The 24,519-nt window shown below is 41.1% G+C and overlaps 1 protein-coding gene across 4 annotated transcripts in view; it reads left to right on the plus strand.

Moving 5' to 3' along the window:
* The window catches only part of LOC124113419 (hemicentin-1-like), a 114,190-nt gene that overhangs the window by 75,288 nt on the left and 14,383 nt on the right, over positions 1–24,519 (plus strand). For all 4 annotated transcript variants that reach the window (XM_046473763.2, XM_046473761.2, XM_046473764.2 and 1 more), the window contains 2 exons: positions 9,786–9,925; positions 23,979–24,235. In XM_046473763.2, the coding sequence (XP_046329719.1) occupies positions 9,805–9,925; positions 23,979–24,235 (378 nt within the window). In that variant the 5' untranslated portion in view covers positions 9,786–9,804. The remainder of the gene's footprint in view (positions 1–9,785; positions 9,926–23,978; positions 24,236–24,519) is intronic.

Here is a 24,519-nt window from a genome sequence, read left to right on the forward strand (position 1 = left end):
AACTAACTGTTGAAATAGTGTTTTGTGCAAGCAGTAAGAGTGTTATGCTTGAGGTTCAGTGTTCTGACATCTGAAGCAGGTGGTAGAACTAGCAGATGCAGCTCACTTCAATGTCATACAGTCTTCCCATTATCCTATATATTCTCATCTTCCCGAAGCAAGCAAGTTAACTGACTATAAAAGTCCAGTTTCCACTCTTGCCGAAATAGGCTGCAATTATAGAGTCATGTTTTGGCTTGACTAACGAGTCTATGCATATATAGACTAATCAAAATCGTGTTATGAAATTGACATTGATGTCGGTCAATTGCAGGATTTGCAAAGTATGCATGCCGACAACTCGGCGTCAACAGATATTTTCAAATGTTTTCATGTTTTTAATCAAGGTGCTCACGTGGATGCACTTCACGAAGTAAGACCCTTTATATTACAAAAACGATTTTGATTATCAATCAGATCATCTTGATCAGGCATGGCCATTTTGTTTGAAGCAAATACAAATGGTATGGGAGGTGGAATCTGATTGGTCAACAGTAAGGACATGGAAGGGACATAACTAGTAATAGCCACTGGTGGCGCTACGGTCGAGCCCAGAAATTCCAGCTTACTTCGGCAATGGTGGAAACTGGAAGATGATATTTTCTGAAAACAAGGGGTTTGGTTATTAATGTTAGGGCTGGAGACAATTGGAAGATCTGGTCGGCTTAATAAAACACAAAGGAGTGAGGAAGTGTCAAGATAAAAACAAAGACCGCCCTAACAGACGCTAATGGTGAGACTGTGTTATAGTCTAAATCCTGGCAAAGTCTCTGAATTCTAATGATATAGATACCAAAATAACTTTAGTTGTCAGGAAGACAATACAAAATACAGATGCACAGCAGCACTACAGATGACTACAACCTAGAAGGATAGTGTGGTGACATTTTTATCATTAACCAATAAAAACACAGGTAACAGACTGACAGATTTATCATTAGCCAATCAAAACACAGTGCACATCTAGCTAGACCAGACTTTACACTACTGAGAACAGATGCCTTTTTGTTATCTGGAGCAAAACTTGGCACTGATGACAAACTACTTTCCTTCCAACTCCCTGTTGGTTAAACCACTCTTAATTTCTTTGATTGCATTTTCACTCAGCTTTGGTGGTTTGGAATTTGGATTTTTTTCAAAGATAATTGTGTTCAGTTGTTGAGCGATGTAAGATAGTTAAAGATGCAGTTCTGGCAGGCTTCAGACAGACGCCAAGATCAGAACTGATTCACAGGGGTTACCGTGTTTCTGATACTTTTAAGAATTTTGTAGGTGGATTCCGGAATGTTTGCCTTCTTGCCATTGTACCGAGGTAACCCATACAGAATCAAACCAGGCCTTATAGGTCAGGCAAGCAAACACACTAGCCACAGGGCTTTTCACACCTTCCATCACTTCAAGTAAGTCCTTCACAGACCACACCAGCGCTTTCCATTTTGTGTTTATCATGTCTGTCATTACAAGATAAGATGGGTTTGATAATTTATTAGATTCAGGGAAAAGATCTAACCATGAATGTTGCTTCAATAGCCAGCTTCTCTCTGACTGACCAGTCAAGATTCTGTAACTCTGTGGGTTTAAATGTGTATATTTATTTCATCAGAAGATTCCTTTCTGGCATTCAAGGATGGCAATGATTTATCAACAAAGTCAGACAAAAAGCTGATTTGTCCTAACAGGTATCGCCCAGGAATACACGAAAGTTCTCCCTTGCCTGGGGTCCTGCTATCAAACGATTATCAGTTTACGAAATCCAAACAGTTTATCTTCCACATTTGTTTGATCACTTCCTTAAAGGAAGACATGTACATCTGGCATACAGCTCAGGTCTGCTGTTAGTAACCAAAGGCAGTTGTCAGGTTAGCAGTATATAGTCCTGCTTTGATAAGCTGTAAATATTTCTTAAGGCAAATTAACTGTGGTCTAATGAAGTGTGGATCCGGTCAATATGTTATGTAAATATTATATATCTCGTGTGAAGATAATAGTTATTCCTAGTATAAGAAATATAAGTAATATACAGTTGAACACTTTTTTAACTTTTTCACAAGCCCATCTGTATTCATGAGTGAGTGAGTAAGTGAGTTGGGTCTCACAAGCCCATCTCTGTATTCATGAGTGAGTGAGTGAGTTGGGTCTCACAAGCCCATCTCTGTATTCATGAGTAAGTGAGTGAGTTGGGTCTCACAAGCCCATCTGTATTCATGAGTAAGTGAGTGAGTGAGTTGGGCCTCACAAGCCCATCTCTGTATTCATGAGTGAGTGAGTGAGTTGGGTCTCACAAGCCCATCTGTATTCATGAGTGAGTGAGTAAGTGAGTTGGGCCTCACAAGCCCATCTCTGTATTCATGAGTAAGTGAGTGAGTGAGTTGGGCCTCACAAGCCCATCTGTATTCATGAGTAAGTGAGTAAGTGAGTTGGGTCTCACAAGCCCATCTGTATTCATGAGTAAGTGAGTGAGTTGGGTCTCACAAGCCCATCTGTATTCATGAGTAAGTGAGTAAGTGAGTTGGGTCTCACAAGCCCATCTGTATTCATGAGTAAGTGAGTGAGTGAGTTGGGCCTCACAAGCCCATCTGTATTCATGAGTGAGTGAGTGAGTTGGGTCTCACAAGCCCATCTGTATTCATGAGTGAGTGAGTGAGTTGGGCCTCACAAGCCCATCTCTATATTCATGAGTGAGTGAGTTGAGTCTCACAAGCCCATCTGTATTCATGAGTGAATGAGTGAGTGAATGAGTGAGCACCACTGTGTAAACATTTGTAAGAATCCGCTTTATAGATTCATACAGTTTTCACATCAGTTTTTCAATCTATACATCAATGAACCAAAAATAAATATACAGTCAATCCTTAAATAAAATTGTAATTTGAAAAAAAATGAATCATGGTTCCAACATTTCCCGAAGTGATTTAGCTGAAATACAAGAAGGTAAAAACAGTGGATACATGACGCAAAATACTTGCCGATTGTTGTGATTACAGAGTAGCTAAAAGTGTTTTCTAATTGGTGTTTGGTGGGACAAATATTGCAGGGTTTCTTCCAGGGAAGTGCGGGGACTGCTGTGATGTACTTGGTTATTATCTGTTTTGACACAGCATCAGGAGATGCTGGCAGTGTTTGTCAGATTCAAGCATTATCTGACTGGGAGCCCACACAGGTCTATCGTCAGATCGTCAGATCGTCACAAGGATGGAGTTATGTTATTTCCATTCTTTGTAAATATGTACAGAGTTTTCTTGGCCTCATTCCTAAAATTATAACTTTATTTTTTTCTCTTTTGTAAAGAAGTTTAAATACAGCCAAAATAAATTAATTTTAAGATTTTAATCCCAAGTTTTAATAAACAAAGTGCTCAAGGCAAAGTTTTTACATAAACTGTTTACGGATGTGCTTCCCATCTTGACGAGATTGTTCTCAACACGGACATGCTGGCGATCCGTCATCAGCACCACATGCAGAATGGTTAATTTGGCCAGTACAAATTAGTCATCACCAGCTGTTGAATGTTGTCCCACCTGACTTTGTTGTAGTGATTTCATCAAGTAGAGGAACAAGGGCACCTGCCGCTGTAGGAATCTGAGGACAACAGACGGGGATGTGAGGGTGTTTGGTAGGGATGTGAGTCAGGGTGTTTTGGTAGGGATGTGAGTCAGGGTGTTTTGGTAGAGATGTGAGTCAGGGTGTTTGGTAGGGATGTGAGTCAGGGTGTTTGGTAGTGATGTGAGTCAGGGTGTTTGGTAGAGATGTGTGTCAGGGTGTTTGGTAGGGATGTGAGTCAGGGTGTTTGGTAGGGATGTGAGTCAGGGTGTTTGGTAGGGATGTGAGTCAGGGTGTTTTGGTAGGGATGTGAGTCAGGGTGTTTTGGTGGAGATGTGAGTCAAGGTGTTTGGTAGGGATGTGAGTCAGGGTGTTTGGTAGGGATGTGAGACAGGGTGTTTGGTAGGGATGTGAGTCATGGTGTTTGGTAGGGATGTGAGTCATGGTGTTTGGTAGGGATGTGAGTCAGCCTCTTTGTAGAGATGTGAGTCAGGGTGTTTTGGTAGGGATGTGAGTCAAGGTATTTGGTAGGGATGTGAGTCAGGGTGTTTTGGTAGAGATGTGTGTCAGGGTGTTTTGGTGGAGATGTGAGTCAGGGATGTGCATCAGGGTGTTTGGTAGAGATGTGAGTCATGGTGTTTGGTAGCGATGTGAGTCAGGGTGTTTTGGTAGAGATGTAAGTCAGGGATGTGAGTCATGGAGTTTTGGTAGAGATGTGAGTCAGGGTGTTTGGGAGTGATGTGAGTCATATTCATATTCATATTCCGAGGGGTTGGGTGGTTGGTTAGAATAAATTGTATTTTTGGTCACTACTTCAAAGCATTCATTTTTTTTATCTCTGAAAGGAATAGGAAAACCTTTGTTTTTTCAAAACATTTTTTGTGTGATGACAACCACCATGTCCATCAAACAATAAAGTGTTGTGTATGGTATGCCATGGTCATCCTCAGTGAGGTGCTATTACCCTAGCTGCCAGTGAAGCAGTAGATTCCTTGTCACCATCTATCCACAGTGCTGTGACGTGATTGTGTTTGAGTGTGGTAGACATTCACCACCTACTCCCCAAGCTCCGCTGCTGTTCCCTGACAGACAAATACTGGGAGATAAGACGAGCCGATGATACAGACTAACAAAGGTCCTGCCCTGGCCATCTGTAATTGCCTGGGTATTGCCATTACTATGGGCAAATTGGCATAATGTGGGGTTCATATTCTACCTGTTGAAGTGTCGGCGCCTGAAGAGGATGATCTGGCTTCTCCTCGGGAGATCAGTGGAAGGTCTTTGCCAGGAGTTGATGTTATCTTCTGTTTTTCACCGATAGTATCTGTCAGCTTGATCTCCCACAAGAAAGAGTACGGCTTTCTCCGCAGATGAGCTCCAATTTGTTCTGAAGTCATTCAGTGAGCCGTTGCCTCTTTGTGAGAACAGCTCCCATGTATCATACCGCCGAAGTCCAATACCTGACAATCTTGGTGCTTGCATGGAACCTGAGCACCAATGACTCCTGGCACTGATACCTTTTCTCCTACGTGCTAAATATCGTGGACCTGGCAAAATACGTCATCACGTCTTCTACCTGAATGTTCACCAATATGATCCGTCCAGTTCAATGAATCGAATCTAAACCGACAATTGGGTACTTACTCCTTGTAAATACCAGGCAAATATTTATAGACAGTCTGTTCATGCACACACCAATTAAGGTCTTTGTTTTACGGAGATGAATATTTGTTGATGTCAGTAGCTAGGGCTCTCAGTCCAGGGCTGTCAGGATGTGTGTGAGCTATGGCTTCGAACATACTTCACCGCTGGGTCCACACAAGAATCAGTGACACTGCACCAAAGGTCACTGACGCTGCACCGAAGGTCTTTCCATGGTTCATGCTTATCTGTCTCCTTATCAGGGATTAGACAATATCAGATGAGAATAGGACGTCTTGCTAAAGATATTTCTGTTAGATAATCATTCAGTTTGTCAACAGAAAAATTAACATTATCAAGAGCTTCAAGGGTCATTATTCAGTATATCAGAAACATGTCTGTGTCATTTGGGTGCATATATATATCATGGTGAACTTGTACTCACTTCATTACGATTGCCGCACTGGGTGAATCCACTTCTGAGTGTTTCACTGTGAGTATATCTAAATTCAGCTGACTTTATATTTTTAAACAATCTTTTCCTAAAGGTTCAACAATTAAAACTACTTTTCCCAAACAGAAGCTATGCAATACGTTTTCTTTTTAACATTTGATCCTATACTCCGTAGCGATTATATGGATTAGTAGCATGATCTGATAGCTAAAGAATTGATTCATGCTCAAGTTCATTCTCGTTCTAAAAGCATTTCAAAAAGGGAATATAAATTTATTTCCTTTCACTGAGGCCATTCATTCTTGTTGGTGCATGTCCTTTCCTACATTTCATATACCTGCTCTCATGCTCTCCCAACTATTTAAACGATATTGGAATTATTACTCAAACAAGCAGTTTCAGGTACTTAGTCCTTCAAGTACTTCTCAAACAGAATCCCTTTCATCAGACAGGGAAAAAGTTTTATATTTAATGATATCATCCAGTTTTCCTGGCAGCGCTATATTCCCCAGTTCATGTTAATGTGTACATATAGGCCCTTGTTAGCACCAATCATTCCGTTTCCTCACAGCTAACCTTTTATCCCTCATGTTGAAATGCTTGTAATATAGATCAGGTGAAATGACAACGTATATTATACTGTGAGAAGTGTAACAACAGTAAGACAGCACTGTTTGACCCCCGCTCTTGATCCAGCGGAAAACTGAGATACTAGCGGTCTGAGCACTAGATACAATCTCATCACATTTTGTGAATGGCTGCCACTTGAGGTTCATCTAATACCCTCTCAATATCACGCTATTATAAAGAGGGTTTACACAGTTGTCAGGAACATATCATATTGTATTTATCACTTGATTTGGCAGGATTAGGAGTAAGTGATATTTGGATTGTAGTGTTTATACATTGCCTACTTCACAGAGTGCACTTAATAGCTCTCTGTTTTTGTTACAAGGAAGAATTCCAGATTTTTTTTCAGTTCCTGTTTAGAAATTTGCCGTTGTGCTATGTTTGTCCTATTCATGTTTTTCTTTGAACTTCTGCTCTCGCCTGAAAACAATACGTGCCACTCAAGCTTTGATAGGGGTTTTATTCCATGATAGACTCATTGCTTGTAAGATGGATAGAGCCGACTAACAGGAGCGGGTGGTCAGGCTTACTGACTTGGTTGATGCATGTCATCATATGCCAATTGTGTGGATTGATGCTCATGATATCAATCACTGGATTGTCCAGACTGGATTAATTACAGAACGCTGTCATATATCAGAAATATTGCTGAGTGTGGCATTAAATAACAAACAAACACAACTGTTTGAAGTGCTGAGTTAGCATATTTCACTCCACTTCAGATTGTCAGGGGGTTTTATCAAAAAGAATTGAATGCGATAAATATAGCTCTTTTAGAAGTCAGTTCTTTGAAAACAGACATCTCTCAAGACATGTTTATAAGGTTATGCAGAGGTTGTAATAGCTTCATCAGGTGTATATGTTCAGTAGCACCATGGTTAGATATTTGTTCTCAGCCTTGAATGATGATGTACAATGCCAGTCTCTTTTGTAACACCAAAGTAGAATACCGATGATGACTTTCAAATGGTGCTCTGTGGGAGTCAAGGTTGAAGTTTCCACACTCACCAGTGATACTGGCAGCAGTGAATGTAACAGATTAAATTATTATCAGCTGCATTCCATGAAATGTCTCACATGAAGATATGAAGGAAATTCAATAAGGCGTTCATTCTTCCCTCGTTCAGTATTCCTTGTTCAGTATTCCTTGTTCATTCTTCCCTCGTTCAGTATTCCTTGTTCAGTATTCCCTCGTTCATTCTTCCCTCGTTCAGTATTCCTTGTTCAGTATTCCCTCGTTCATTCTTCCCTCGTTCAGTATTCCCCCGTTCATTATTCCCTTGTTCATTATTCCCTCATTCATTTTTCCCTTGTTCATTATTCCCTTGTTCAGTATTCCCCCGTTCATTATTCCTTGTTCATTATTCCCGTCTTCATTTTTCCTTGTTCATTATTTCCTCGTTCATTATTTCTTCGTTCATTATTCCCGTCTTCATTATTCTCTTATTCATTATTCCCCATTCATTATTCCTTGTTCATTATTCGCGTCTTCATTATTTCCTTTTTCAGTATTCCCTTGTTCATGATTTCCTCGTTCATTATGTTTTCATTCATCATTCACTCGTTCATTATTCCCTTGTTCATTATTCCCTTGTTCATTATTCCCTCATTCATTATTCCCTTATTCATTATTCCCTTATTCATTATTCCCTTGTTCATTATTCCCTTGTTCATTATTCCCTCATTCATTATTCCCTTATTCATTATTCCCTTATTCATTATTCCCTTGTTCATTATTTCCTTGTTCATTATTCCCTCATTCATTATTCCCTTGTTCATTATTCCCTTATTCATTATTCCCTTGTTCATTATTCCCTCATTCAGTATTCCCTCATTCATTATTCCCTTGTTCATTATTCCCTTATTCATTATTCCCTCATTCAGTATTCCCTCATTCATTATTCCCTTGTTCATTATTCCCTTGTTCATTATTCCCTTGTTCATTATTCCCTTATTCATTATTCCCTTATTCATTATTCCCTTGTTCATTATTCCCTCATTCAGTATTCCCTCATTCATTATTCCCTTGTTCATTATTCCCTTGTTCATTATTCCCTTGTTCATTATTCCCTCATTCATTATTCCCTTATTCATTATTCCCTTATTCATTATTCCCTTGTTCATTATTTCCTTGTTCAGTATTCCCTCATTCATTATTCCCTTGTTCATAATTTCCTCGTTCATTATTCCCTTGTTCATTGTTTCTTCATTCATTATTCCCTGCTGCAGTATTTCCTCATTCAGTATTCCCTCATTCATTATTCCCTTGTTCAATATTCCCTTGTTCATTATTCCCTCATTCATTATTCCCTCATTCAGTATTCCCTCGTTCAGTATTCCCTAGTTCAGTATTCCGCATTCCGAATTCCCTCATTCAGTATTCCCTCATTCATTATTCCCTCATTCAGAATTCCCTCATTCAGTATTCCCTCGTTCAGTATTCCCTCGTTCAGTATTCCGCATTCCGAATTTCCTCATTCAGTATTCCCTCGTTCAGTATTGCCTCGTTCATAGTTCCCTCAGGGGAAATGACGGGAGACCACACCAAGCTTCAGAAACCCTTGAATTTCAAAAATGTTCCTGAGTCTGTTATCTGGAGTAAGCTTGGGAGGTATGTAATGATGAGACAGCCTGGCTGAGGCGCTCTCTGGGACAACAGGCTGGTGGATCCTTATGACATTAGGAAGGCTGGTAGAGAAACTGGTACTTCTTGAAGCAATCATACTGTATCAGTATTATCACATTTTGATTTTAGATTAATTGTTACTGACACACTGTTATGTAACTAAAATACCTTCCAAAACGGCACTTAACCCAAATGAATCATACACTCACTCACTCACTCACTCACTCACTCACTCACTCACTCACTCACTCACTCACTCACTCACTCCACATACGACCATGAGAATGTTGGTGTCATTCACTATCCCAGAAGCCTAGTTCCACAAAAAAAACCTTGAAGCAAAAATATCTGAATTCCTAAGCAAGTCAACAATATATTGGCAAGTCTAGATTTCTTCAGTTTCCGGCCTGAAAATGACCAGATTCCCTGGGCTCCTTTCTACTATATACACACCTCCAAAACACCATACACCATATTCAAGAGATATTAGACTGGTTCAATGCACAAACGAACATACTGGTATGTGAACTGACGCTCATGAATGCATCACATGTGACATCATAGATCCATGACTGGAGATGCAACATTAGTGTGTAATGTTTTGAAATCATGTGCAGCATATCATGATAAGAATAAAGACACTCTGTGGTAACGCTTTACTGATTGTTAGTTTTGTCATTAATTGGTACACTTTGGAAACATCTCTTCTTAACGTACATACTTTCCGATATGTTTCTATGGTTCACGTTTCTTTTGGCAGTGAGTATATATCAAAAGACAAATTAACAAAAACACTGTTTTCTTTCCCACGACTAAATGTTTGTGTGTGTCCTTATAGTTGCGTGTCTGTTGCAGGCCTAGATGAAGACAGCCAATGGCTTGGTGGAGTGAGTGCCGAGGGGGAGGGGGGGTCAGTACGCCCCGTATCTCACTACCAGGGGTGGTGCTACTACTGCTGGGGGCAGCTGGACTTGCCTCACAACTCGTCAATGCAGGTAAGTATTACTCACAGAGGAACTCTGCTCAGCAAACAACTACACGAGTGAGAGAGTGACTGACTGAGTATGTTTTACGCAGCTTTTAGCAATATTCCAGCAGTATCACGGCGGGGGACACTAGAAATGGGCTTCACACATTGTACCCATGTGAGGACTTCGAACCTGTGTCTTCAGCGTGATGAGCTAACACTTTAAACACTAGGCTACCCCACTGCCCCTACTCTAGGAGAGGAAGCATGTACACAGTCTTGTTTGTCCCCATGAGGCTTTGATGCTTAGTTTTACATGATGACATAGAATACAATTTGAAAATACAAAAAGCTTTTAAGTTGTGGAAAATATAAAACTGCTTGCTAAGGGAACTAAGAATCCAAGATAACTCTCGAGAATGGTATATGTTGGGCTTATTGATTCATAATAGGGACAATTCAATATGTTTGTTTGTTTGTTTAACGCTGCACACAACACACAATATTCCAGCTATATGATGGTGGTCTGTAAATAATTGAGTCTGGACCAGACAATCTTGTGATTGACATCATGAGCATCAATCCATGCAATTGGAAAATGATGATGTGCATCAACCAAGACAGTGAGCCCTACCACCCAATCCTGTTAATCGCCTCTTACGACAAGCACAGTCGCTTTTTACGGCATGCTTGGGTTGCTGAAGACCTATTCTACCACAGATTTTCACAGGTTCAATTCAATATGAAGAATTCTAAGACATGTAATTCTATTACTTGATTCAAAGAAAATTATATTTGGTATGTGTTATCCCTAGGATGATCAAACAGTGGATAGGCTAGTGCCTGTGTCGATGTGCTGAGTCAGCTGTTTCCATTCAATCATCCTCTGGCACTGACGGACATCGCCTTGTCTTAGCTGACTCAGCATCTTAGCCACTGACACAACTCATTTGTATACCACATTAAGTGTACCGGGTATGCTATACAACCTATTGGAGGTGATGCTTCATAGCAGTGCTTTAATAGTGATGCTGGAACAGGATGATGACCGTTCTGAATCTTTGAATGTAAACAATAGCCAATAACCCATCTCAACCCCCGTGACAGAATGTTCTGCTCCAGTGACCACACCGCGGGTCGAGGCTTATCACGTGACCAGACTTTTCTCTTGTTTGTAAGGGGCGGTCGGGTAGCCTAGTGGTTAAAGCGTTTGCTCGTCACGCTGAAGACCCGGGTTAGATTCCCGACATGGGTACAATGTGTGAAGCCCATTTCTAGTGTCCCCCGCCGTGATATTGCTGGAATATTGTTAAAAGCGGCGTAAAACCATACTCACTCACTCACTCTTGTTTGTAAACAAAAACACACATTCTGAAATAAGAACAGACAGGCCTAATGCAAGCCTTATGATTTACATATTGTTTTGCATAATTATACTACTAGAACTGGACAATGAGGTGTATGACAATATAGCTTTGCACATCAAAGTGACCATATTTCTTGCTCTCCGTAGGGCTTTGATCGACAGCACATGGAGGATAAATACGGAAATAGTTTTTCACGTTTTAGGATATTTTCTCAATGAAAGTTATGTGTATGTAAACTTGGAGACTCCCCCAAAATGAAACAAATGAAAAACACATGGATGAACTGGGTAAGATGTAACGATGGGGCAGAGGCCGGAACACTGCTGACCACAAGGAACTGTGGGTAGGAGAGTGATTGGCTTCATACGACTGAGGCATATATCTCTCGTAATCCAGGCTTTGATAAACACTAGCTGGCTTCTAATGTAATCAAACTAGCAATTGGTATTTTGTAACACACAAGCTTTCACTTCAAGTTACATCTAATAAAAAAATCAAACTGAATTGAGTTTACTCTGTGCAGCGCTTGTGTTGTCGGCTACGCTGTGTGGAGCTCTATTGTTGTGGTTTGAGAATCAGGCATGCGCTGTCACACTTGGATATTATTTCATGCATGAACTGCCCCTTTAAAAGTGATGGTAAGTCTTGTGGTGTGAGTTGATATATCTGGTTGTTTTCTCACAGACATATTATCTTTTGGCCATTTGTCTCAGTGAGTGAACCATACTCACACTGTTCTTGATCCGTGTCACTTTAGGATTACATCCCTGAAGATCCGATTAGAATTAGGCTTCATCTCTTTTCATAAGAAGCGGCTAATGGATGAAGTGGTCAGAATCGCTGATTTGGTTGATGCATCTGGTCATCATATTCCAAGTCGATCGATGCTCATGATGTCAATCAATGGATTGTCTGGTCCAGACTATGTACAGTCCACTATCATATAGGTGGAGTTTCTGAGTGGAGCCTGAAACAACAAACAAACACTTTGGGATTTCCTCTCGCTGGGAGTTCTATGGCAGTTGACTTGGATACACTATTCCTCACAACTATTTCCAACATGCTTAGTTCCTATGGCAGTTGACTTGGATACACTATTCCTCACAACTATTTCCAACATGCTTAATTGATTGTGTAGAAAAGAACATTGCCAACATATTAAAATGAATGGAATTACCATATATTGCTGTGTATAAGGCAAGTTGTTCATACCTAGAATTAGGGGGCTTTCAAGGAGGGTTGTCTTACACACAGGTTTGACAAGTTTTGATGTTTTTTCCCCAACACAAAGACATATCACCGTAACACCGGAAAAACCTTGACAACAAATCTGTTCTGAAGTACCCAAATTAATCATGTAATTACACTGTCTGGTTATAAAAAGTATTAATTGTATAGCTGGACTTATGTTTGTAATCTCTTTTCATAATTATCTTAAATAATTGTTTACATACATTTCAGTGAAATTGTGTGTGAAGTAACTGGTAGATTGCATTATTCACTTTTATTTACAGAAACCACGGTCAAATTACTGCTATTGACGCTTTGAACCAAACTTTAGTGGACAGAGAATGCATGTATGTATCATACATGCCGTACATTGACTCGTTGAAAGTCATATTTGTTGTAGTTTGACTATTATATGTCAACATATAGTTTTAGCAATCACTAGCACGGGAGCATCGACGATGATTGGTCAAATTGTTCCATTCGAAAAAATATCCTGCAATAGCGATTAACTGTACCAAAGTGCTATGCTTATGGTTATTAATTTATTTCAAATATATATAGTAAAGCTGCAACTAAAATAACATGATATTGGCATAGATTATTCCTGCTAAACTCTGATATGGGAAAAAATTGCAAACTTATTAAAATGGAATGATATTTAAGAATTACGAAGTAAGTACCAAGCTGTATGTGAGAGTTAATGAGTGTGTTTGTTTCATTTCCATCTAACAACAGATTGAAACAACCACAGGGTAGGCCAGACATTATAACAGTATGTCCCCCGAAGGTCATGGTCGTGACTGGCGGCAGCTGGGATTTCTTCCCTTCAGACATATTGCTTCTTACAGGAAGTGGGATTTAGTGCCAATATCCTTGCCTGCTAATTCTAAGGGGATTGCTTCCTTTATTCAACATGTCACTGTGACATGGCCGCCGATGTCTGTCAGAACAGCACGTAGGCCATGGTCCCAATGACTTCACGGAGCGTAGCATGCTTCATGTTTGAGTATATGACTGACACGTAGTGACAAGTTGCCAGGTGTTCTGTGCTCGATTCCTCACTACACAACACTTCCCATCACTTGGGCTAAGGGCTCAGATAGTAAAGGCTCCCAAGGGCTGAGAAAGTAAGGGCTCCCAAATACTGAGATAGTAAAGGCTCCCAAGGGCTGAGAAAGTAAGGGCTCCCAAGGACTGAGATAGTAAACAGTTCCCAAGGGCTTAGATAATAATTGCTCCCAAGGGCTGAGATAGTAAAGGCTCCCAAGGGCTCAGATAGTAAAGGCTCCAAAAGGGCTGACGTAGTAAAGGATCCCAAGGGCTGAGATAGTAAAGGCTCCCAAGGGCTGAGATAGTAAAGGCTCCCAAGGGCTAAGATAGTAAAGGCTCCCAAGGGCTGAGAAAGTAAGGGCTCCCAAGGGCTGAGATAGTAAAGGATCCCAAGGAATGAGATAGTAAACAGTTCCCAAGTGCATAGATAATAATTGCTCCCAAGGGCTAAGATAGTAAAGGCTCCCAAGGGCTGAGGTTGTAAAGGGATCCCAAGGCTGAGGTAGTAAAGGGATCCAAAGGCATGCTTGATGTTTGAGTATATGACTGACACTTTGTGACAAGTTGCCAGGTGTTCTGTGCTCGATTCCTCACTACACAACACTTCCCACAACATCACTCTGGCTAAGGGCTGAGATAGTAAAGGCTCCCAAGGGCTCAGATAGTAAAGGCTCCCAAGGGCTGAGATAGTAAAGGCTCCCAAGGGCTGAGATAGTAAAGGCTCCCACGGGCTTAAATAGTAAAGGATCCCAAGGAATGAGATAGTAAACAGTTCCCAAGGGCTTAGATAATAATTGCTCCCAAGGGCTGAGATAGTAAAGGCTCCCAAGGGCTGAGATAGTAAAGGCTCCCAAATACTGAGATAGTAAAGGCTCCCAAGGGCTGAGATAGTAAAGGATCCCAAGGACTGAGATAGTAAACAGTTCCCAAGGGCTTAGATAATAATTGCTCCCAAGGGCTGAGATAGTAAAGGCTCCCAAGGGCTAAGATAGTAAAGGCTCCCAAGGGCTGAGATAGTAAAGGATCCCAAGGGTTGAGATAGTAAAGGCTCCCAAGGGCCGAGATAGTAAGGGCTTCCAAGGGCTGAGATAGTACTGGCTCCCAAGGGCTAAGATAGTAAAGGGCTCCCAAGGACCAAGATAGTAAGTGCTCCCAAGGGCTAAGATAGTAAAGGGCTCCCAAGGGCCAAGATAGTAAGGGCTTCCAAGGGCCAAGATAGTAAGGGCTTCCAAGGGCTAAGATAGTAAGGGCTCCCAAGGGCTAAGATAGTAGTAAAGGGCTGCCAAGGGCCAAGATAGTAAGGGCTCCCAATTGCTAAGATATTAAGGGCTCCTGAGGGCTAAGATAGTAAAGGGCTCCCAAGGGCCAAGATAGTAAGGGCTCACAAGGGCCAAGCTAGTGAACAGTTCCCAAAGGTTAAGATGACTGACATGTTGTGACAAGGAGCCAGGTGTTCTGGGCTTGATTCCTCACTACACCACACACAAGGGCTAGTAATGACAAGGATTAAGTGACAATGATAGCAATTATACAGTGAAAGCCAATCAACAACAGTTATGTCATGTGACAATAGGATTGTGCATTTGTGCCACAAGTCCTGTGAATAGTCAACTACTAGTTCCCTTTCATGATAGGCCATCCCTTCAGTTGGTTCCCTTCAATGATAGACCATCCCTTGAATTTAGTTCCCTCCTCTGACAGGCCATCCCTTCAGTTGGTTCCCTTCGATGATAGACCATCCCTTGAATTTAGTTCCCTCCTCTGACAGGCCATCCCTTCAGTTGGTTCCCTTCAATGATAGACCATCCCTTGAATTTAGTTCCCTCCTGTGACAGGCCATCCCTTCGGTTTAGTTCCCTTCCATGACAGGCCATCCCTTCAGTTTAGTTCCCTTCCATGACAGGCCATCCCTTCAGTTTAGTTCCCTCCTGTGACAGGCCATCCCTTCAGTTTAGCTCCCTCCTGTGACAGGCTGTCCCTTCAGTTTAGTTCCCTTCTGTGACAGGCCATCCCTTCAGTTTAGTTCCCTTCTGTGACAGACCGTCCCTTCAGTTTAGTTCCCTTCTGTGACAGACCGTCCATTCAGTTTAGTTCCCTCCTCTGACAGGCCATCCCTTCAGTTTAGTTCCCTCCTCTGACAGGCCATCCCTTCAGTTTAGTTCCCTTCTATGACAGGCCATCCCTTCAGTTTTGTTCCATGACAGGCCGTCCCTTCAGTTTAGTTCCCTCCTCTGACAGGCCATCCCTTCAGTTTAGTTCCCTCCTCTGACAGGCCATCCCTTCAGTTTAGTTCCCTCCTCTGACAGGCCATCCCTTCAGTTTAGTTCCCTCCTGTGACAGGCCATCCCTTCAGTTTAGTTCCCTCCTCTGACAGGCCATCCCTTCAGTTTAGTTCCCTCCTCTGACAGGCCATCCCTTCAGTTTAGTTCCCTTCTATGACAGGCCATCCCTTCAGTTTTGTTCCATGACAGGCCGTCCCTTCAGTTTAGTTCCCTTCCATGATAGGCTTTCCCTTCAGTTCAGCTCCCTCCTGTGACAGGCTGTTCGTTCACTTCTAGACAGGTAAGATGACACAGAACATCCACTGTACTTTGCCCGCTGGCACCAGCTTAAATGACCAAAGTTACTCAGCAATGGAATTAGCACCTTCAGTCCTCACATACACATTCCTGGAGCTACCTGGAGGCACTCTCCCTTCCTCCCTCAGTAATGATGTTAAGATGTATTCAGCCTCCTTCCAACACAGAGCCTTCTATGCGGTACCTTCAGGCTCCCAGACTACAACAAACGGCCGAATTCTACAGCAGTCAGTGGTATAACGCAGTTAACCTTTCTTACCAGTCAAAGCCATGCTTGTGGGCTGGGGAATAACATGAAAGATAAAACTACTTTAATGATGACAGCCTGAGTCGGCATAGAAACAGAATAGAGTTCTAAGCCCCTTCTTAAACGAAAGACTGGAAGAGGTTAGGAAACTCTGACCGATGGTGCCGACATTTCCAGCAGCGCCCCAAGCTGGTAGCGAGTGGTAGTCTTGACTTCTTCCTCTACTATTAATTGACTCTCTTTCAAGTATATTTGTGTTTTATTTGCATGTGAACAGACATCACCTGCAATACCGTCTTGTGACAAAGGAAGCATGAAAGTAGCCAGATAGTCTTCAATAGATTCTCACAGCAAGCTTGTCAGGTCTGCTTGTCGGATTGGCGGCAAAAACACAAACCACCTGTCAATGTTGGACAAAGTAGTGAGTAGGGAACATCGCTACAGGTGGCAACATCATCGCCGCAACATCCTATACTGCAGACACTTGCCAAATGAGCTAAATTAGCTTCTGTGCTGATCTGGTGCGAAACAAATTGCCTGGTGTTTTCGTAGTGGTAGTGACATCATCAGTGAACAGTTTTGACAGACATATTTTTTGGACTCTCTCAAAAACAAACATTTCAACATTCCACTTAAATGTTATCCATAAAATATTTAGTACAGACTTTTAAGAGGATGGTATTGTTGGTTTTTTTAAAAGAAACAAGTTTATTTTAAAGCAGTTCTGTAACTTAGAGAACTATTTTGATTTATACAGAACTGTTGAAAACATTGAGTGAGCAGGGTTTGGTTTGTTGTCTTGCCAACCAACAGTAAGTGGAGTTTTCCATAGAGAAGACCTACTCATCCATGGCTGACTGAAGTGTATAGTACTTTACACTTCAGTTTCAAAACACAATCGTGTACATAGGTGCAGTAAACTATGTTTATAAAGAACACGCATATAATAAACTAACAATATAACAAACTATTTTTTGGTCCTGTCCATTTGCTTTATATATTCTGTACATTTGCTTATAACGAACTACATTTCGAAAGGAATTAAATTTAGTGGTCCCTATGCGTTCGCTATAACTGTAGTTTACTGTACTTTATTGTCTTCTAAGTTGACAATAAGTGTTTCTGTGACTATGTTTAATTGACTATGCACCTGCAAAACATTTGGAATGTTTGTTTTATTCTGAGATAAACATTTTGTAGTGGTGTTTTAAAGAGGGTTGACAATGTTAATTACTCTTGTTCTAAAGAGGGCATTAAAGGGGGGCTGTGATGCCAGGTCTCGAGTGCATTTTCAGTCCTGAACTAGACATTGCAGAGATTTTGACACAAAAAGCTATAGGTCAATGATTTGGACCCAGGAAATGTAATAAGTCAATGGCAAAAGTCAACACATCCCATAACCGAAACACAAACTTCTGCTTATCCCATGTGCACACAAATAAACTAAAATGGAGGACGCACCATAACAACAAATCAATGCAATACTGTTCATGGATGAATGTATATGATCTGGCCAATTAATATCGCAGTAAGAAAACTCTTGACTATGTCACTATAGTTCTTGACAATGTTTCCCTATGATACTGAAAGTACGATGCAAAAACGCGCTGCTCATACGTTCAATTACGATTTTTGATGGCTGTGCATTGTTTTGTGAAATTGATACTGTAAGTAGGTCTAATCGTTACGATTTATTTCTTAATTATGGAACTCATGATACCATGCTTAGCATTTCTATCAGTAAAAAATCTGATTACTTAAAAAAAAATATCTGTCAAATGTGTAATTTTGTCAGTCTGTGCCAATGGCCAACTGAAACGCTTAATTGTAGTTAGGGACATGTGAAACATGGGCTATGTCTCTGGAGAAGTTAGGTCATCATAAAGTGAACGTGGTTTTATGCCGCCATTAACAATATTCCAGCAATATCACAGCGGGGGACACCAGAAATGGGCTTCACACATTGTACCCATGTTGGGAATCGAACCCGGGTCTTCGGCGTGACGAGCGAACGCTTTAACCACTAGGCTACCCCACCACCCCTCATCATTAACAGCTTCATAGTACAAGAGGAGGGAGCAGATAACCCATAACGAGCATAACGACTGACTATGACTGCCAAATTCCTGGTCTCCAAACAATAAATTTTCAGTGTTTTCTGAAAGGACCTTATAGGTGTCAAATGATGTCAAACCCTGGCCATCATCATAAAAAAGGTCTTTTTGATTAGAAGAAAATTTTATCATTGCATACCTTTGTAGGTATATGTCCTTGCACTCCTCCAGTGAGTCTGCATTCTTATGGTAGTGAAACCTCACTGACTCCCTTCACTGCCAGACCTGTGAAGATCCGGGGTAGAATAGGTCTTCAGCAACCCATGCTTGACGTAAGGGGCGACTATGCTTCTCGTAAGAGGCGACAATGCTTCTCGTAAGAGGCGACTAACAGGATTGGTTGGTCAGACTTGCTGACTTTGTTGATGCATGTCATCGTAGATCGTAGATCGTAGATCGATGCTCATGATATCAATCCCAGGATTTACTGGTATTCCTCCACCTACTATATATATTCTGTACTATGTCCCTCATTCAGTCTTGCTTGACAACAGTATAAGGATGTATACCGAAACGTCGCTTTTCACAGTATTAAAGAAGTTGTTATCAATAAAATTGTGTCTACCTTGTAATCCCAGGATTGTCTGGGCCAGACTCGATTATTAACAGACTGGCGTCATATAGCTGGAATATTGCTGAGTGCGGCATAAACAACAAACAAACAAACAAACCCTTCACTTGCTCATTCTTGCACAGGCTCCTCACAGGGTGAAGGAAGGGTTACGTGGTGCAAAGAGCTTAAAGAGAGGACATAGATTATCTAAAGTCAAAAACACGAATAAGTGTTGAAGTCATCCAGTCTGAAGTGTTATGAAAAACTAGAGGGGCCATTTTGTGTTCATCATCTGCATGACAGCATCTAGAGGAGCTTCTTGGGAGGTTGGGGAAGGGTTCGTACATCAGGGGGTTGTTTTTTTATGTGTAAAAAATGAAGAAATGTTGATAAAAAGAATATTAGTGAAAGTCTGTGCAGTTGATATGTAATAAATGATTCCAAGGTGTAGAAAATCCGAAAAAGAAGAGAATCGACTTGGCAGTGGCGGCCATTTGTTGTTTTTCTTTACTCCAGTGGTTTAAGTCTGCCTGCTATTGTGTTAATTTTCATGAGCAAAACATTTTTTGAATATTTTATATGTCTGGTACAAACCAAGAACTGAAGCAAATGGTGTTTTGAAATTTGTCAGCCGTATACCACAGGGAACAGCCGTATACCACAGGGAGCAGCTGTAATAGCACAGGGAACAGCCATATACCACAGGGAACAGCTGTAATAGTACAGGGAGCAGTTGTAATAGCACAGGGAACAGCCGTATACCACAGGGAGCAGCTGTAATAGCACAGGGAACAGCCGTATACCACAGGGAACAGCTGTAATAGCACAGGGAACAAGTGGCTCACTTAAACTCATCACTGACATGAATGTCAAAACAACATCATTGTTGACAAACTTGTGAAAGTGTTGGTGTCCTTGACCTCTGTGACCTTGGCCTAAAACAATGCTGTGTCCCCTCATGTTTTTTTGCATGTTGTTTAACGCCACACTCAGCAATATTTCACTCTATGACATCGGTCTGTAACTTATCAAGTCTGAACCAAACAATCCAGTGATTGACATCATGAGCATCGATCTACACAATTGTGATATGACATGCATCAACCAAATAAGCGATTCTGACCACCTGCTCCCGTTAGTCGCCTCTCACAACACTAATGGGTTGCTGAAGACCCGGAATTTCACGGGTTATGTCACGCGGTTACTGGAGTGTTTATGTTATTGTTAAGATTGTATCTGGTCTCCTTTAAAAGAGATACCTTAATTCCAATCAAATTACTTGAAGGGAGGAATTGTTCACTTGTTATGCCTGAAGAACTGAAGTTTAATTCCTACATAAAACCTCACTCACTCACTCACTCACTCACTCACTCACTCACCTCACTTGCTGACTTGGTTGATGCAATAATTTGTCATTGTATCCCAAATACACAGATCAATGCTCATGATGTCAATCACTGGATTGTCTGGTCCATACTTGACTCAGACTATAGTGGAATATTGCTGAGTGTGGTGTTAAACAACAAACAAACAAACAAACATACAAAAACTTAACAATGATGGCATTAACACCTGTCATGTTTGAGGTCTACATATAAATAAAGAAATACCTTTTAAACAAGAAATTACATTGGTCTGGCCAAAACATTCCACTGGCATTAACCATGCACTGTTTCAGTGAAATGCCCAAGACATCATATTCTCTAAGTTTTAGAATGTTACTGAGATGTCAGCACTCGTCTGATACTAGTTCAGCTTTCACTTTCTCAATGTAAGGGGTCAAAAGTTACAAAAGACAATGTAACTGTGTCAAGATATATGATGTGAGAAATTGAATGAAACCATATTGTAAGTTTGACATTTTGAAGTCACTCTGCAAGACTGAAAGGTCAAGGTTTGGTGTAAAGCCATCCATTACTCTTGCATGAGCATAGCATGACCCTGTCGTGTTGCTGAATGGGTGAGTGAGTGAGTGAGTTAATATTTAAAGTTACATAGGCAGTATCTCAGCCATATCGTGACTTTCAAATGTTAGACATAATATATGCATTCAAACAATAAAAGTCTGTCAACACAGGACAGTAAAATAACTAGCATATCACAGATTAATAGTCAAAACTAGTATATAACCATAAAAAAGATATCACTATGTATAACAACACGATATAAAAAGGGCTATAGATCACGATCAACTGAAGGTAGATCACCATACTGGGGACCATGGGGACTTACAAACCTACATGGACCCCAGCAGGATTTACATTATTCCTTCAATTGCTGGCGATTGTACGCAATTTTAGCCACTGTTAAAATTACAAATATACTACGTTTAAAAGAGTAGTAGACATAAATATTCTTTGAACGATATGGACTTCCTGTCAGGGGTTGTGTTGCTGCGTTCCAGCATACTTGTGTTAATACACAATGAACCTGGTGATTGAGGATTAGCTGGCCAGTGTGTATTGTATGTGGATATGCCAAATCTATTTCCCAGTCTAATAATTTGTATCTTTAGTCAATAATTCCATATTCTTTCAAGTCCTGCCCTGAAACATAAATACGTTGATGACATCCAACTGGGCCAAGATGGCTGACAGGCTATGATATTGTATCAGCATCGGATGACACATGACAAATTACCTCCCTTTCATTAACAGTGTCGTCAGATAGTGGGCACTACGGACACCCACAGACAGGTAGCAGAGGTGAGATATCCTACTCCTACATGATGAAACTCCCCCACGAGGTGACGCACCCGGCCTCCACAGCATCACCCTCGCAATCAGTCAATCATGAAAAACACCCTGTCTGAAGACCTAATTGGTTTTTTCAAGAAGGGATTAAATATCATCAATCTAGGACTGCCCCCTAAGGAGGTGGTTGAGAGCCAGTTAAATGTACTTAGAAGCCTCACAGAACCACATTATATCGATAGGGATTTCTTCACCGGCTACTGAGTCGACCATAATGGCCGATCAGTTAGCTTATCCCTGTTGGAAGCACACATAAATTTTTCGTAATGGAGTATTAGACAGTTTATTAAAAACTAGCCAGGATTGGGGAGTCGTCCAGGTAGGGGGCTGTTGGGGAGTCGTCCGTCGTGGCCAGGTCGTTACTGTTAATTTGAAGAGGAATTAGTCAGGAACAAGCTATAAAATACTGATGGCCAATAGAAGGATGGTAATCACCCACACTTATCTGCCGACAGATATTAAAGGGTTTTACCACTCATCCTCGTCACTTGGTTTTCTTTCATCAAGGCAGCTGCATCATTAGCTTGAATTGATTGTAGGGTGTTTTGATCTACCAGCAAAAGATTTACGATTGAATGTGATGTTAACTTTATGGTCTGGACGGAAGGGATATGAAGGTGCCTGCTTCAACCGTCCGCCGCCATCTTAAATGTTGAGAATGTTACGCATCAGTTTAATAGTCATTGTTTATGTCTAGTTTCGGATCCTTGTGTTTCGGGGAGATGATATAGGAAAATCTGAGTTTAAACAGAATCAGAGTCCACGTGTAGGAATGATAACAGTATGTAACAACGAAGGTTGAAGGTTTTGTGGGAAATATTGTTCATGTCCGGAGTTTTGAATGCCAGTATTGAAGTAGTACATGGTGTTAAATCCAGCTGTCTCACCGATCCACTCACTCACTCACTCACTCACTCACTCACTCACTCACTCAGATTGGCAGCTTCTCCTTGTCAGTAACAAGTCAGAGTGAGGATGATGATTAATCAATGTAAAACCATTTTCACACAAGTATTACATCATGTTATTTGGTACTTCACCGTGAAGAACTTCCAGCTGCATATAAATTATGCTGTTCCAAAGTTCATTTTAACAATTGTGCATTGATGATTTAATCTTAACAATTTAAAATGTTTATTGTTTATCAGAAATGATTATGTAAGAGCAACAGTAATACAAGCCATATTGTACACTCTCAAGTTGAACAGGAAGTTCAAAATAAACTGATCTGTACCCCATTCAAAAAAGCAATCTTAACGCTACGATTGTTGTGAGTCTATGTTAAAGTATGGGAGGTATGATCATCTTAGCGCTAAGATCACTTTGTGGAAAAAGGGCCCAGGGCATATTCCTGAACACCATGGATATATCCAGGAGGTGTGGAATATAGATGTGGAGTAAAGGTACAGAGTAAAGTTGCAGAATAAAGATGGGGAATAAAGGCGTGAAATAAAGGTGTTGATGCTTGTCTTCTATCATTATCAGAGCAGTTGTGAGAACATGAGGAGGTTCTTTCACCAGTCCTGAACACCCTAAAACTCATTAGCCTAGGGAATAACTGAAGCATTGACTTGTTTGTCCTGGGTTTAACTCCTAAAATGGTTCAATATGTGAAGCCTCTTCTTTTGGTTCCCCAATCTCATTAAAATCAGGTCTTAGTTCTTGCTACCGCTAAACAAAGATCTGAGGACATCCCATTACGGGTCACGTCATACTGACCTTGGCCAAACTTTGACAGATCAATGGAATGACCAATCAGAACGCAGCTTTCTCGTGCTTTACGGCACAAATTTCAAACTGGCGACTATGCTTCGAAACATATTTTGACAAATTCTCGATTACAAATTTGAAAGCTGAACAAAAAAAACATTCTGGAATGGCTAATCGATGGCCTAGATTGTAAAGATTCAGTCGTTAAATCCGTAACTATCGTTCGGAATACCCCATGTTAAAGTTTTCAAGATTGCATGAAAAGAAATTACATTCCGACTGTCACTTTCATAATCTGGTAAGCGACGCACTGATTGGTCTGATGAAAGGTCGTTCTGACGTGACCCTTAATGGGATGTCTTCAGATCTTTGTTTAGCGGTAGCGAGAACTAAGCTCTGATTTTAATGAGATTGTTGGTTTCCCAAACTGGAATGGTTGAAAACTCACTCACTGACCCAACTCATGTTGTGTTTGTAGGGTCAGGATGTATAGATGGAAGTGGTGAAGGACTGCGACGACACAAGCGGGTGTCTGCATGTATGGGGCGCTGGAACGGCCACATCCAGAACAGCAGCTCGTTGTGTGCGCCCGGCTGGAGGGTGTGTTCCTGGTATGATGGGGACATCCTCAGGAACATTTCGTGGAGGGACGCCATGTCAGTGGGCGGGTGTTACGCCTTCAATGCAGCACAAGATGGGGGGAGGTGCAGAGAGTGCAGAGATGACCTGGAGCAGGTGAGTCAGATGGTGGAACAAAGGTGTGGAGTAAAGGTGTGGAAGAAAAGTGAGGAATAAAGGTGTGGAACAAAAGTGAGGAATAAAGGTGTGAAATAAAGGTGTGGAATACAGGTGTGGAGTGAAGGTGTGGAATAAAGGTGTGGAGTAAAGGTGTTGAATAAAGATGCAGAATAAAGGTGTGGATTAAAGGTGAGGAATAAAGGTGTGAAATAAAGGTGTGGAGTAAAGGTGTGGAATAAAGGTGAGGAATAAAGGTGTGGAGTAAAGGTGTGGAGTAAAGG

This window comes from Haliotis rufescens, unplaced genomic scaffold (assembly GCF_023055435.1).
Source record: "Haliotis rufescens isolate VD_foot unplaced genomic scaffold, xgHalRufe1.0.p SCAF_27, whole genome shotgun sequence".
NCBI lineage: Eukaryota > Metazoa > Mollusca > Gastropoda > Lepetellida > Haliotidae > Haliotis > Haliotis rufescens.